Here is a 16123-nt window from a genome sequence, read left to right on the forward strand (position 1 = left end):
CGGAAGTGCTGCAATCTAAAATGAATTTCGAGTATTCGATTTCAAGAAACCGACCATTTGAATTCCAGTACTGTAATTGTAATTGCCGTCATTCCAATTACGAGTACTCGGAATTCAAAATGCCATTGTTTTATTTGCGAGCACTCGAAATTCAAATTTGTATATTTGAATTCCGATTATTTGGAACTCAAATACAGACCATTGAAATTTCGGATACTCGGAATTCAAAATGTGTGTTTTTAAATTCCGAGTACAGTCGCTGCAGATTTGGTTAATTACCGTGTATTAATAAAATAAAAAGCGTATGAAATATGGATAGATATACAGATACAAAAACATTGTTTTGAAATCTGTTGTATGTGTGTACTGTGTAGCTGTGTACACATTCTGTAGGAAGTCAGTACTTATAGTCAATAGTCACTGACTATTAGTCAGTGACTAATTGTTGTTGTTGAGCCCGTTAACTGATAAGACGGATGCACAAGACAGAGAAACGCGGTGTATGTGTTGTGGAGAATCGTGACAAATCTAAAAATAGATTTACGTGCTCGGACAAAACGCTTAAATATTATTGCTGCACACGAGCTCATGAGTTGTATGAAATGGTTAAATTCGGTTATCTTTTCACAGACGTTGGTCCAGTTGTGTGGTTTTCTTGATAAAATGAAGTAAAGTAGCGCATTCCAAAACTTTCACAGTGCCGTAAACATGGGGAAATTTGTTTTCCAATGAGTACTTCTAATACTATATTCATAATGGCGTCGGCATCGCAAGAGAGCGGAGGTGGCAGTGAGCCGCTGCGCGGCAGAAAGCAATCTTCCTCTGTTTGGAATTATTTTACTTTCGACGCATCCGAAAAACGGGCTGTTTGCAAAGCTGAGGGATGCAAGTTTGCCCAGACTGTATAACGAGTAACCTGCGGACTCACCTTTCTCAACACCTGGAACTGTTCAACGCCTTGTTGGAAGAAGAGGAGAAAAAGGACAGCGCGACGGGAAAAAAGACTTCCACTGCAAAACGTGTGTCGAAGTGGAGCAACGACGCGGAAAGCCAGGCGAGCGCAACCAACGCACTAGCGGCCTTTATCGCATGCACTCAACGTCTGTGAATGCAGTACAGCATCGGATGTTCAACACATTTTGCGCTAGGCTGAGAGCAGACTATGTGGTTCCTGGACGTACAAAGATAACTGACACAATGGACGAACTCTACTCCTTGATGAAAGAAAAAAGTGGGAAGTGCCTTGCAAAATGGCGGGTAAGATACGTGTATATGGTACAATAAAATGTGAATGTACAAGCTCGTCCGTAATTCCTACGTAAACAGAGTAACAAACACCACAAATTTAGCGCGGAGTTTGCGCTTTGTCTCTTTCAGCTACACTTCGTCTACAAGTACCAATGTGAGTAATTTAGATTTAGCTTTTACGGTAATTATGAAGAAGCGATGCTATTAACTGAATAATATTGTAATTGTAATAGGAAAAAATGCACACTGGCGTGCATTGGCAGACCAGGCGCAGCAGCTGTTCGCCTCATTACTTGATCTGGCACAGTACTTTATGTACTATATGTATTGACAGTATAATTGTATACGTAGAATAACATATGTACTTGTATTTGCAAAATGACCTACCAGTAATAACCTGAGGATAGTGCCAATTTTCTCGAAATCTGGCCTACATCACTCTCGTATTTTAATAATTTTTTTGTTTTCCGGTAACTATTACCAATTTTGTGTGCAAACCATGTAAATTAAGTGTTTGAAAAGTTCCGTGACGTTTGCGGGCGCATCTAAGATGCCGCCCATCGCGCATCTGAGATACCGATCTTCACTTCGAAATTGAGCGCTGGCCTGCCAGTACGGCAGATCCGTAAACGATAAAAGAAAAGTTTTTTTCACTGTAATTTTCGATGCACACGGCGCCGACGGTTTAATGATTTGTAGAAACAAACACAAAAGCATGCCGTAACATAAAAGTGTGCCGTTCAGTGCTCTGTAGAAAGTTGACTGAATTCAGATATGATCTGCAACCTTTTAACCGTGCGATGCAGCCTATCCGCGATCGCGTTATGAAGATCGGTATCTCAGATGCGGGATGGGCAGCATCTTAGATGTGCGCGCAACGTCGCTGAAAGTTTTCCCATACACTTTACATGGCTAGTACACGAAACTGGGTACAGTTACAGAAAAACAAATAATTATTGTGGTGCATGTGGTTTTCTCCTTCTTTCATCTAGGATAATAATATTTGACACGATCTTACTATGTTCACACCTTTAAATTTTGAAGGTCAACTGAAATTATTAAAGCAAAGCAGATACCAGCGTGAGTGCGCTCAATATCACTGTAGTATCATTAATATTATAAAACAAGTTGCGTTTGTTCTGAATCCCAGCGTCTCCTGCGTTCGGTGCAAAATTTATTACACATAAGTAAGTTCTGCACGTTACTTGACAGCGCTCAGTCACCACCTCCCCCTCCGAAAATCTCATTTTGTTTGAAGACAAAATAGGTATGGGGTACACTTAGAAAATACTTTCATCGGCAATGCATTGTCGTATTGCTGTTATCAGATTACACTGATAAATTTACTGCGAGTTCTGTGGTATCCATTACTGTGGTTTTACTCCTTCATTTGATTTTACTTCCTAATTCACTCGAAAGTAACATTTTTAAAGAATTTCACCACGTATCACGCTCTAAAATGCATGGTTGGCACACGGTCTATTCGGTTTCGTACAGTCCCCGTTGTAGTTCTCTAACAATTTACTCTTTCAATACAGTGAATTAGGAACTAAAATCGATTCAAGGAGTAAAACTACAGTGGTAATAGATAACACAGAACTCCCGAAATAAATTTATCAGTGTAATTTTTAACACTATAATTATGTACAGCAAGTAATACGGCATTGGCAATACATGCAATAATGTCAACCATTATATTCGTGTTTGGCGACGCCCACTGGACCGTTGCCGATGAAAGTATTTTTTTAAGTGTTCCCATACGTTATGTTCCCATGTCTTCAAACAAAAAACGAAATTTTCTGAGGGGGGAGTGTGAAAACTAATTGTACTTACCTAATTTTGAAATCAGTTAATTTTATGCAGCGCAGCGTTTAAACCTACAGATATGAAACTAAAACTACGGAGTACGGAAGTAGCTGGTAATAAATTAAGGCATTACAATATTACATACATATATGATGGATGGATTACCACAAGTGCAGCCATTTATGCAATAAAGGACAACTAGCTACAAGTTACCATCATAATCATCCTTCCGCATTTTGTAGATTGATTACAATTTGCGCCGACATATGGACAAAAGGATGACTGAATCATTTTGGGTGTAACTGCCCACTTGTCTCGGTGGGAACACAAAGCAGTAACACTGGCAGTGCGTTCCTTGCGCCGACCCACAGCTGTGCGGATTAAAGAAATGGTCTACAAAATAACAGAAGGAAATTCCCGAGATCGATTTCGTTATTGTCACGACAATGGTACGAATATGACTGCGGATTTAAGGAAGTATCGTTGGACCTTTTGACGAGGAGAACTGAAGCCGTTGCTGAGGCAAATGAGGAATGCGAAGCGCTAGCTACCACAGCAGTCCTGAATGGTATTTTATTATATTTAACAATAGTGCCGATTTTAGCAGGAAGATACTTTTAAAAGTGATAACTACAACAATATTTCGCAATATATTGCATCTTAAACGTCTTAATACTGAACTTTCAAAACATTTGCATCATACAACTGCATCATGCTGTAGAATCGATTATGAGTGACAATTTCTGTTTAGCGTCCATGGACGAGGCTTTAAGCGAATCAGTAGAGCAGGCGGAGCTTACCAGCGGCACACACTTACACCTGTTGATCCTGATGCAGTTATCCGAGAAGAGATGCAGAATTATGACGAGGCAGAGGCAGATCACGACCGTACCTTTGCCGAGTTTCAAAGAATCCCTGCTTCAATCATCTCCTTCAGTGCGCCGTCCGGTCATTTGACACAGTGAAGGAGTGCCGCGACATCATTAAGAAAGCGAAAAAACTTGTTTCCAAGTTTAACCATTCCAATACAGCAACGGCGGCCCTGATAGACCGATCAGGCAAAAACTGGTTGAGATGTGAGCCCGATGGAACTCTACTTACATCATGTTGAAAAGGTGACCAACAAATCATGATAAAATTTTTTAAGTGTTCGATAATGGGTTTACAAAAATTTCATTAAATTTCATTGAAGGTTTAGATTTACTACTACTGTAGCTGCTAAATGAAGTGGCACTACAGAGTGCAGTGTACGGAAAATGACGCACATGTTGCTCAGTGTTCTACTTAATTCGTGCGATGCCGGCAAGGAGCACGCAGCGTTCGGATGTAAAAGTGGTGCTAATGCCTATAGTAGCTACAGTACATGAATGTGATTAATCTCTAAATTCGTTTAGATTTACCAAACAATTTCCAGTAAATTACATCGCCCAAAAATTGGGTAACAAGACAATATCTGAATTATGTTTTTAGGCTGTGCGAGCTGAAAGATGACGTTGACAATGTGTGTGAACAGAACGGTTGATTCACTTCTTGCTCACGAGTGGTCGGCCATTGACGCGTTACGGAAGTTTTGGAACCTTTCGATACCTATACCACAATTTCCAGTGGACAAGATTATACAACGAACGACATGTACGTCGCTATCTTGTTGGAACTGGATAAACACTACAGCCCTTCAGTCTCGAAGATCAATGGTATCAGCCGCAGCACACGTTGTACTTGCTGCTGCTGACCAGCGATTGCACGATTTTGGACCCTCAAAATGTGAAGCATAACCCATTTTATTTGGCTGGCTGTTTTGCATCCATTCTTGTGGAGGCTGATGACAAACGAACAAGTGGATTCAGCAGTGAAATTTGTCAAGGCGACGTACGGTAAATATTTTCCTTCCGCACCTGCGCCTGGTCCTTCGTCAGACGAGCAGCCCAGTCCTAAGCGAGCGCGATTCACCAACCTCAGACAAACTGGGCAATTTGAGAACACATGGCTGCGGAAAGGTCAAGGTCAACGTTGAAACGAAATTGGGCGGTACAAAGCCGCCAGTTATCCGAATTTACTGAACAGAGCGATGCTGTACGATTTTGGAAGTCGTCACATGGCAAAAGTTTCGAAAAGCTGTCGAAATTGCTGCTGCCGTTTAGGTGGGAGATATAAAGGCCAACGCTGCGTATTGGGGAAGACACCAGCGTTAGCTGCATGCACGGGTGTCCGCTCGCGGTTTGGCTGGGCGCACAGATTTCGGAACTGGCGTTTTCTGCATGCACGAAATTCGGGCGCTTTTAGTACTGCAACTTTAATTTTATAAATTTTTTAAGCACTTTTTTTGATTTGTTATTTTTCGGCTTTTGGGATAAATGTTTTAGTATGCCACAATCAGTGGCATGCGCAGGACGGAAAGGTTAAATTTTCGGGCATATATAGTGATAGTATCAAAAGCACTTAAACGGCCATTTTGAAAAGATTTCTTTTTAATTGCTTAAGGAATTACAGCTTTCACAATAATTATTTGGGCATCCGTAAACCGACTTTAAAAATTAATTAAAACTTATCTGAAGTGCTTTCTGTATTGTTTAAAAATTTTCGGAAAAACTGGCCGGGCACGCACCAAGCACCCGTGCAGGAATCCCGTATCGACAGCCAACACCCGTGCGGACTCCTAATGGTCCAAATTCACAAATTTTTGAAATTAACAAATTTCTCGAAATGCAGGTGGAGTTGCTACCAGCACATCAACAGAACAGCTGTTCTCAGTTTCTGGTTTCCAGACTGTTGGGCGCAGAAATAGACTAGGCGGGCATCGACTGGAAGTGGAAACGCTACTGAACAAAAACTTGCCTTTTTACGAAGATTTTGTGTAAAGTTCGGTTTTCAGCTTAACACCATTCAGGCGTCACCTAGTTTTACCCGGCAGCCTAAGTAGCTCACGGTTCTAGGATGAAAATGCCTGTACTTGTGTTTTTACTTTGTTGTATAATTGTTAGTTAGCGTTGAGTTATAACGATAAAAGTCTGCAGGATTCGTTGCGGTTTTCGACTTTTCGTGCTAAAGTTACCTTTAAAAGCAACACTAGAACATTACAATCATAGTCAAAATTGTCAATAATGGCAGTATTTTACACAGTAGTGACAGTACGTAGATCGCTCAGCTACAGATTACAGACCACAACTACAGTTAGAGTCTACAGTAAATACACTAGACTACAGTACAGTGCAACGCTGCTGTATAAGCTATGATTTGTGTGCTAAGTGTTAGTTTGGTCGCGCTAAAATTGTCGTACCGTCGTCGTAAAATTATTCTTATAATTGGAATTCATGAACAGCCAAGTTTGAATTGCGAGCACTTGCATTTGTTATCACCGTGATTTAGATTCGAATAACTGAAATTTAATTAGCGGTATTTTGAAATCCAGTAATCGAAATTCATATAAGCGTATTTTGGGTTACAAATATTGTAATCAATTCTATGCAATTTTATTTAGAGTACTCGGAATTGGATATACGTGAATTGAATTCGAGTACTATTAGTATCGAAATTCTTTTCGCGTGCAATTTCGAGCACTTGCGGCAACATCACCTCTACAACAAGAATGAGTTGAAGCACTCAGCTCTGTACTCAGTGTACTGCTTATGATTATGACAAAATGGTGAGATAACGCGCAAATGAGCCATTCTGTTTAGAAATGATGCTCTAGTTTCGCATGAGTAGCGAGAGTACGTGCATAACAGTATGGATACCGCAGTGAAACGAGTGAATTTTTCTTTTCGAGAAAACCGTTTTTCAGCTTGTGTGCGTGTAACAGCGCGTTAGGTTATTACCGTATTTTATAATAAGCGCCGGAATTACCCGCTCTGTCGTAAATTCTACAATGTTGGTATGACACATTTGTGCTAATTATCATGCTTGTAGTACTCTTGCCTTCACTCCGATAGGAAAATCCCTTTGAATGCCGCCTCCAGCAGTACTAGGAGAAGTCACTTCAAGGGAAGCGTGGACCAAGATTTTAACCGCGGAAGGTTTTGTAACTGTTAATTGCACGTATCTGACGATTATGTTGTCCATTGTCGCGTCAGCAACGAGCACTTCCTGTGTCGTGGCTTTCTTTATAGCCGGCGACGGCATGAAGGCAGCTGCAAACCCGCTCATCGTTCCTGAGGCATCAAATTTCATGGCGAATACTTCGATGGTACCGGTAGACTGTGTCGCCTACGGGCCAGAGCGAAACATCCCAAGTACATGATTGGATACGCCGTACGCGTACTTCGATTCCGGTAGCCAGTTGACCACTTTTACGTAGCGGCTCATCTGATTAACCTTTGATCACCCAGCTCACAGCTCACAACGTTAGCCAAACAGGTACGCAATGCCGCATGAGATTTTCTGATCCGATCCGCCGTTGTACGCTTTCAGCTAACCGAGCTTCCCTCTTTCCCTGTGACGCCGTACGTGCCTGTTTGATGTTTGAAGGGCGATTACATAGCTGAACCGTAAAGTAAAAGTGATCAGTTGGTCAGCGGAATCGAAGTACTGCTGATCAGTGAGTAATTCCACAATAATTACAGCATGCTCCACAGCTGCAACGAACGACCATGTCTTCAGCCGGTTCTGTTGATAATCGGTGACGACACGCTGTTCCGTGTACTCGGTGGTGGTCTGACAATCCCATGTGGTTATACCCGTGTTGTCCAAGTGAAAAACGTAGCGGCTGGTTACAAATGCAGCGTGTATGTCGTCCAACCATCTTACCAACCGCACCGGGTACGGCAACTTCAGGTTACGGCCTTTGGCCACTTCATTCCCCACTTCGGCCGCTCGGACTATCCATACTAGGTTAGATGCACCTGCGATAGAACACTAATCCTGACTTCTTCTTAGTCCTGACTTCTGAATATTTTAACGTATATTCATAGCGTTAAAATTTGGCGGACCTTGTAGCAGACAGAACTCTCGTTTCGGACTGAGAGCAGCCGCTACGACCTGACCACTAAGGCTCCAGTGTTTGTTGCATATATTGTGGCAGTTTTGCGGAGATAATGGATCGGACAGGTTGATATACGTCAGAGAAGGCCTCGTCCAGACATTGCCTTGATCGTACACGGTTATATGGGTGTCCGATGTCATCGTAACTGTTTTGCTATTGGTCCATTTTGAACCAATTATTTTAGGGATCTAAATAAGTAGATCAAAACGTCTGTAAGTGACTACTCGCGGAGGTACACACTTCAGGTATTATAGAAACACACCGACTGAACACCGACTGCACATTTTAGAATTCGACTCGACAGGAAAGCTGCACCTAGAAAGGAGCACAGTCTATTGGTCAGCGGGTACATACCTCCGCCCCTTCTGTCACGATAAGTAAGGAATCGGTCACGGCAGCCATTACGAGTCAGTGGTATGCGATAGAGCGACCGTTGTTTTCGCTGGTTTCTATCAGCGGGAATCCCTTTCTGTTGATAGTAAAACTGAACGACCCACACCAGCTAGCCGTCAGGAAAAGATGGGTCTGAGACGAACGCGAAAGAGTTGCATTAACTATGAGTTGTATGATTGCACTATCGCGCCGAAGATAACCGGCGTGCTGCGATACCAAAACATTCCAGTAGTACCTTCACAGTACACTGTTTTCCATTTATTCTTATCACATTATTTTATTCTACATTCATTACAGCATATACTATAGATGTATCGACATAACGGTGTAATACATACGTGTAATCTTATCGTTTCTGACCGAACTGGCAACTGTAAGTTAGAGTTACTTTGTTGTAATCGGTTTTGGCGTACAGTAGTATTGCACGTACGTAGTTTGCTTTGGTATTTGCCTTGTAGTCGACCGGAACGTAGCGGAAGTCTTCTTTCTGCCGGGCTAACGAAAAAATTCGATGTCCATGCTTCGGTAATCGCCGCCAGGTGGATATGGAAAGATTTTTTGTATCTGTCGACATTATGCGATAAGCCCTGAAGTCTGAACCGCCCTAAAGCTCTATTATGAAAGCTTTCACTACTGATGCGACCATAGCAGAAGGGGGAAAGAACGAAAATACAGAAGAGCGCAAATTATAACGTCAAGAGAATTTTATCTTCCTCCTTTGATATTCGAAACTATGAAAATAGTTTTGCCTATTCGTGATTTTATAACTTCTAAGCTTGTTTTGTATGTTCTTTACTGGTAACCGCCCACGGGTAAATGCCATAATAACCAGGTGCATGGTTTTGGTCAGTGTTGCACCGGGCCACACCCGGGCGCAGTTCCGTATCGCGCGCACACTGTGATGTCAAAACTGTTGTTGGATCGTCTTTGGCCGTATGCAAGAGACTGTTGCGCTGCTTCGGCTATTTAAACGCACGGCGGTAAATTCAGGATGTCGTTCGAAATTTCTGACATTGTCTCGCAGTTTTGTGATCTTGGACGCATGCAAATAACGAGAATTTGTCTTCCAGGAAAAGGTGTTTATTATTCTTAACAGCGAGATACCGCAGCCGTTTTTGCATACAGTTCAACATTTTTGTGACGGTCATTCAGCATGGAAGTCATTTTCCCGTTAGACACAAAACTTCCGTGTTGGGAGCGAGCGATTTACAAAGCCCTTTCAGCCAGGATATGCGACAGCGATTGTATATCGCCCGTCGAGTTGTGCGGGTTGTCCGCTGTGAAATCTATTGCTTGTGTAACGAATGTTGATGACCACAAAGTGTGCCAATTCCAACAAAAGCTTCGTAAATAAAATTATTTCGCGTCAGGTGTGTCTCTTATCTGCTATTAAACCGCACTACTCAACCAAGAATTCGTTTTCTCGTTCAACTAATAAGAAATTTTTTTTTAACAGCGAGAGTTATTATAGATGTAAAAACAGGTGTATCGCGCCAAGTGTAGACAGTTTCTTTCAAAATTTGCCCTAGGTCAGCCGTTGACAAATGCATAATTATTTAATTTACACCCTTGTTGTCGCAAGAGTGAATGTCCGCCATGTTTTGCACTAGGAGTTGGTACGCTGGGAGTGTGGTTTGATTTGAAGAGATATCAACATCTGAGCAGACCATGTAACAAATGTGGCTCGACCCATCTCCCGTGGCCGCCATTAAAAGTTTGTTTAAAAATCCAGTGATGCCGCAGAGCAAAATAAATACGGCTGGGTCGTTTACCATCTAGGTAATACTCTTGTGAAATATGCTGAACACCGATCACTTCAAACAAGCCCGCGTGACCTTTCCCCGCCGTCAAAGTGGAGCCCGATCTTCTTTGCGCGCTCGCTGTACAGTCGCGGAAGGTCGTAAGGGACCATCCTTGGTAAAATCTCGTTCAGGACGAACTGAGTATCATTTTCGTTTTTTTATCTACATTATAATCCTGAGACGATTAAGCCAACAAGTTCCAACATCAGCCTTAACCTTTTTTAATCACTGCTTTGCTGGATTGTCTGCTATTCGGCCGGCACTGCTATCTTTCGCCGTCTAGGTTATAGAGGTGTGTCGGCACTGCAAGATCGACCCACATAATCCATGTTTGATATATGAAAACTATATGTTTGAGATTGCCCGTGTCCGTGTTGATGTATGGAATAACCGCACTCTCGGCCTGCTGGTACAGAATTTTGCTGATGTAGGATTTGCATTTCCTTCTACGTGCGGTTCGTTGAAATCAGTTACATACTTCTACCTGAATATTAGCCGCTGCACTGCATCTCGAGGTTGTCGCTCACAGGAAGCTGGACGGGTAGATGGTGAATCCTCAATGAAGGTCATCCACCTTTCTAGAACGGTCTTTCACCTTTCTGCCAAAGGTCTTCCACCTTTCTAGAACGGTCTTCCACCTTTCTGCCGAAGATCATCGACCCTTCTAGAAAGGTCATCCCCCTTTCTTAAACAGTAATCCACCTTTTTGCAGAAGGTCTTTCACTGTTCTGCCGAGCATCGTCCGCCTTTTATTAAACTTCATCCACAAATATACCCGCGGTATCTGTTGATCTGAGCAATCAAACTCATTGTCGTTCACTGTGCACCTGTGGGCGGCAGAAGGTTGGATTGATGGATGGCGGAAGTGGAAAATGAAATCGCATCCTCTTACCTGCTGAAAGCCGACAAATCGGTGTATGAATTGTCCACATTTCTGTCTCACGGCTTACAGCTTTTCAGGGTAGCTGTGTGTACAATACATATACTAGTACTGTAGCCGCTAGATGGAATGGCCCTAAAGAGTATAGTGTACGGAAAACAGCGCAATACGCTCCCAAAGTTCTACGTAATGTGTGCGCTGGGTGGCATGGAGTCGGCAACGGCCAGATCTAAAAGTGCTGCCATTTCATCTTGCGACTACAGTAATACAAGGCAGATTATAGAATATGGCATTGGCCTTACAAGTACGAGAGCTGTTTAGCATAAAGGCTGAAATTTGTTGGAAGGCGATAAGATAAGGTGACGGTTCGTAAGCAGAATGCTTAGGGTATCAATGTGGGTAGGTCTGTAGAAAAGTGGCTGACCTTCGGCAAAAAGGTGGATAACCTTTCCAGAAAGGTGGATGACCTTTGGCAGAAATGTGTATGACCTTCATTGCAGATCCACCATCCACCCGTCCACCATCCTGTCGGCTACAAGCTCCCCATGGAGGAAGACGAGGTCATCACGTAAGCACAATTATTATTATTATTATAATTATTATTTAAATTATTATCCGATCGTCAGCGGAGATACAGATATATGTATTACCAGCCTCTTGGGGATCTCTTGATTTTATAACATTTTTATTTTTGTTTTGATAACATTTACCGGCGTAAGTCGGACCATTACAGTCAGACCTTCCGCTACATAGCCTACCGCACCGCACCAGAGCAATCCCAGATCAACAGATCAACGCCGCGCTCCGGGCGGTCACCATGACGACATGGAACAAGCACCCGCGCCCGTCGTCCCGCAGGACGTTCTGACCGGAAATGATCGTTCCTTTGCGCCCAGAGTTTAATTAACTGTTTCTCTGCACTGTCAAAATATATTCAATCAAAACGCTACGGCCACTTTTAATCAGATCAAAATAATTTAAATAGTCGGAAGAATTTTTATCAATAAATACGTCAATCCCAAAGAAACTCATCATAAGAAAACATTCTGTCACTTACGGACTCCGTACATTCAGGACTATCTTCCGCAGGAAATAAACTCACTTATTCCACAACACAACACAAAATTCATAGTAATCCACGTTCGCCCATACAACGGGCTACATATGAACATTTTCACGACACAGAACATTTCAGAAGGAAGCTAGACGGTCCCAGTGATGAAAAAGGAAGGGCTAATTAAATTCCACACTATTTTTTCCGCTGGCACGTTAACTGTAATTGTCCTCCCGTTGATATGTGTGTTAGTGCGGCACCACGGTCTTCTCCTTCTCCTGCAGTAAGCGCTGGTGGTGCCGAGACGCGGCGTAGTGCCGCCGGCCGGTCAACTGCAGCATGGCCTCGGCGTAGGACTTGGGGAGAACGGTGCGGACGGGGCCGCCGCTGGAGGCGCGGAACGTGAAGTGGAAGATGTCGGTTGTCTCGATCTTGCGCGTGGCCGGATCGATGACCTCGGCATGCACGCGGATCTGCATGTCCGCGCCCTCCGTGAACACTAACTAGAAAAATAGGCCATTAGGTCACTTTACATGAGAAAACTTAACCGTGAGGCGACTTGACTAGTCGTAGCATATGATGATAATCATGTTCATCGTGAAAAAAGATATGTGATAGTGCCGAATTTTGCCCGGCTTGGTTATTCAATAAACAAACAATCAATCAAGCAAAAGGAAAAGACAGTCTCACCCACGCCGACATCATAAGCAGCGAGCCGATCTCCACCGGCCGCTTAAACCTGATGTCGTCCACGCTTAGCACGTTCGGCCGCGATCCGCTGCAATGTACGGGGAAACCGTTTCAAAATTGTACAGAATATTGCTATGTACTACCTAATCGATGAATACACATTTTCAAATACAGAATAAGAATGATAAATAAAAACACAATGTGTTTCGAAAATCGGTAGAGAGAATAGCTAAAAATAATGGGCGTTGCCGCACCCGTAAAGCCAGGCGTTGGACCAGGCCAGCTCGAAAGCGTTGCGCATGAGGAAGCCGCCGAAGATCTTGCCGTGGACGTTGCGGTTCTGCGGATGGCAGATGTGGACGTTCTTCAGCACCGCCTCCTCCATCCACACCGTATTGGCCGGCTTGACGCGCACCGTGAACACCGACTCCCTGATACAAATACAAGTAATTACGTCGACTAATGTAATTAATCCGAAGGAAAGGTAATAAGGACTGACCGGGGATCGACGGTCTGCAGGAACTGGTCGTGAATGATGCGGCTTTCCTCCTGGTTGGGCGGCAGTTTGAACAGCGAGTCTTCCGCCCACTGCTTGCGAGCCGTGTAGCTGGCTGTTAGAAGAACAAACTCCATAAAATGCAAACGCAAAATATATATAGTAACACCAATTATTCCAGAAACATGCAAACACAATTAAATCAAGAAAAACTGCTAAAAACTGATGTGGATAATAACAGACCATGAGCGTCATCGTACAAAGCCTGCTCCTCGTCGCCGTCGGGCTGCAGCGGATTGAGGATGGCTTTTCTGCGGAAACACATAACTCGGCCTAAAGCTAATTATACCATGAAAGCATTCAAAAAAATTGATGTGAAATTATATTCGCAACTGATGGAAGATTAATCTGAAATATTTTTTTTAAATTTCCACAGCGATATATCTACCTGGAGTGCACGGGATCGCGCGCGACGAGGACGAAACGCGCCTCCAGAATGTTGTCCCATCCGGGTCCATCGCTCTTTTTCTGCAGCAACATACACCCATGTTTCACGACAGTCGATGGCCGTGGCAAACCGGGCTAACACCCACCTGCTCCATGAAGACGAGCGCCTCGGCGGAGGACTGGCCGACGTAGGAGATCAGGCCCCGCAAGCGCATGTCCTGGTCCAGCGGCAGCTGCCGGTTCTCAATATCTACCCATACAACCAACACCAACATCCGCCACTGCCACAAGCACCCAGGCATCAGCGAGGCATTATGGCCTTACCGATGCGGTCCACCATCCCGGTGACGATGCCGAACGGAGACTTGGAAGGGTCAGGGTTCCGCGGGAGGAGGGTGTGCTTGTAGGCCAGCCACACTGTTATTTAGGTGAAATCACAATATACAGTGGGGAAGCAAACCGACTCTACTATATATTTTTAGTATCAAAAAGAATTTTTGAATCTACATGTATGAACACGTTTCAATTAGTGAGAAAAACTGACTTTGACTGAAATATTATGTTTTCAAAAATTTAACATAGTAGCCTATGCATGCGCAACATGGCGCACGCAGTTTGGCCACTGCACGAGTAGTGGCTGAGACTGAAAGGCTGATCTGCAAGCCGTTAATTTCTATTGTTAGAACCCAAGAAAACCTAACAAAAGTTCTAAAAACTTAAGGAAATCTACTCGTAAGAAACATGAGCAAACTGTTTACTGTGTACCGCTTCCACAGACCACCATGTGAAACTTGTGGAAACATATTTCAGTCCGAAACGTACGTATTTAACCAAGTTTATTTACTTGAAACATGTTTCAATGTCTTTCAGGATTGTTTCAGGATTCAGTCCGAAACGTACGTATTTAACCAAGTTTATTTACTTGAAACATGTTTCAATGTCTTTCAGGATTGTTCTTAAACGTAAAATACATTTTAATGGCGCTTTCCTTCCGCATCGGATAACGTGATTAAGACGGATCGGTAAAGGTTAATTGTTGTTCTTATAAATATTATTGATAAAAAGCGCGTACCAGCAAAGTTGTCCAGGTCCTCGAGAAGGAGTCCGAAGCGGACGCGCTGGAAGCCGTTATGATACTGCTCGCGCACCTCCAAGTCGCGTCTCAACGGAATGATGGCCTCGTCGTAGCTGTCGAACAGGCGGCGCGCAGGCAGCTCTGTGGACTGCGCCAGGTAGGAAGCCAGCTGCGAGCGGTCGAGACGGGGACCCGGCGTCCTGCAAGAAGCCACACATTAGCACGCTGACAGGTGGATGACCATCAGTGTCAACGAGCCTACCCGATAATCCCTTCGTAGTCCAGCAGAGACTTCGTCTTGTCGCGCACTAAAACAGACTCACAGGTTAGCCCGTCACGCGCTAGCCATAGCAAACGGTGTTATGGTCGATAAGTCCAGAGCGGTGCATTTCGGACTGCGAGAGGAAGAACGCACCTTGCGCCATGGTTTGAGGCTCGGTGTCGCAGAGGTGCTGCGGACGACGCAGCGCTATCGTGTGCAGGCTGCGCCCTGCATGATACATCGCCCTCCAGCTTTTCCGACAGGCCATGTGATGGAGATACTATAACCGTAATCAATCCTCCCGACCTGACCCAGCGGCAAACAATGAGCAGCTGATAATTTCAATGTGGTACAGCTAAGTAATCTGCATAAGCTACGATCTACGCAAAGCACTGTATCTGGTACATGTACTGTATTCTCCGACGATAATTTTATCAAATAACAAAGTCACTGCCAAAACTTAGATTACTCAGAAGGAACGTGCTGCAATCGCGAGGCTTATAGACACGCTGGCCGCAGAGCACATCCGGTTGCAGAACCAGTTACAATAGTCAGAGCAATCTAAAACAAAAGAGAATATTCTAGGAAGCACTAAAATACGAGTTGAAACGCGGAAGTACATGCACACATTTTAGTCCAAACGCACTATACCGCCCTCGTACGGCCCTATATTCCGTGACCCCATGCTTCCGCAGCCCCAGAAGGCCAAACAACGTCGCAAATTCCGAAATTCGCAATCGAAGTCCAGTGTAACTACCCCCAGACTACACGAGACCCCCATCGACCATTTCCTATTTGATAAGCCAAATCGGACCAAGTGTTAATCGGACCAAGTGACCACTAATCAGCAAGTTTTTCTGATCTAGAAACTATTTCTTCAGATTTTGGTTAGGACGAAAAAATTTTTGACTGCCGGTACCAAGGTGCCCCAGCCCCACTACTTCCATTGGCAAAAGCAATTGCATCAAAGGCAAAAAATGTTTATCTGCGTT

The 16123-nt window shown here is 43.8% G+C and overlaps 2 protein-coding genes across 2 annotated transcripts; both read right to left on the reverse strand.

Moving 5' to 3' along the window:
* Positions 1–6885: 6885 nt before the first annotated feature.
* On the reverse strand, positions 6886–8575 carry LOC129601796 (uncharacterized). Its single transcript, XM_055500696.1, has 4 exons — positions 8387–8575; positions 7980–8220; positions 7612–7892; positions 6886–7257 (listed from the first exon to the last, which is right to left on the reverse strand). Exons 1-4 carry the CDS (start codon positions 8432–8434, stop codon positions 6949–6951), a joined length of 879 nt encoding a protein of 292 aa, XP_055356671.1. The 5' UTR covers positions 8435–8575; the 3' UTR covers positions 6886–6948.
* Positions 8576–12409: 3834 nt separating this feature from the next.
* Positions 12410–15418, reverse strand: LOC129601794 (acyl-coenzyme A thioesterase 9, mitochondrial-like). Its single transcript, XM_055500693.1, has 11 exons — positions 15285–15418; positions 15132–15177; positions 14867–15069; positions 14119–14211; positions 13941–14044; positions 13796–13875; positions 13591–13658; positions 13351–13462; positions 13106–13282; positions 12852–12939; positions 12410–12664 (listed from the first exon to the last, which is right to left on the reverse strand). Exons 1-11 carry the CDS (start codon positions 15397–15399, stop codon positions 12410–12412), a joined length of 1341 nt encoding a protein of 446 aa, XP_055356668.1. The 5' UTR covers positions 15400–15418.
* Positions 15419–16123: the final 705 nt, after the last annotated feature.

The sequence above is a fragment of the Paramacrobiotus metropolitanus genome, unplaced genomic scaffold (assembly GCF_019649055.1).
Source record: "Paramacrobiotus metropolitanus isolate TYO unplaced genomic scaffold, Prichtersi_v1.0 Parri_scaffold0000278, whole genome shotgun sequence".
Lineage (NCBI taxonomy): Eukaryota > Metazoa > Tardigrada > Eutardigrada > Parachela > Macrobiotidae > Paramacrobiotus > Paramacrobiotus metropolitanus.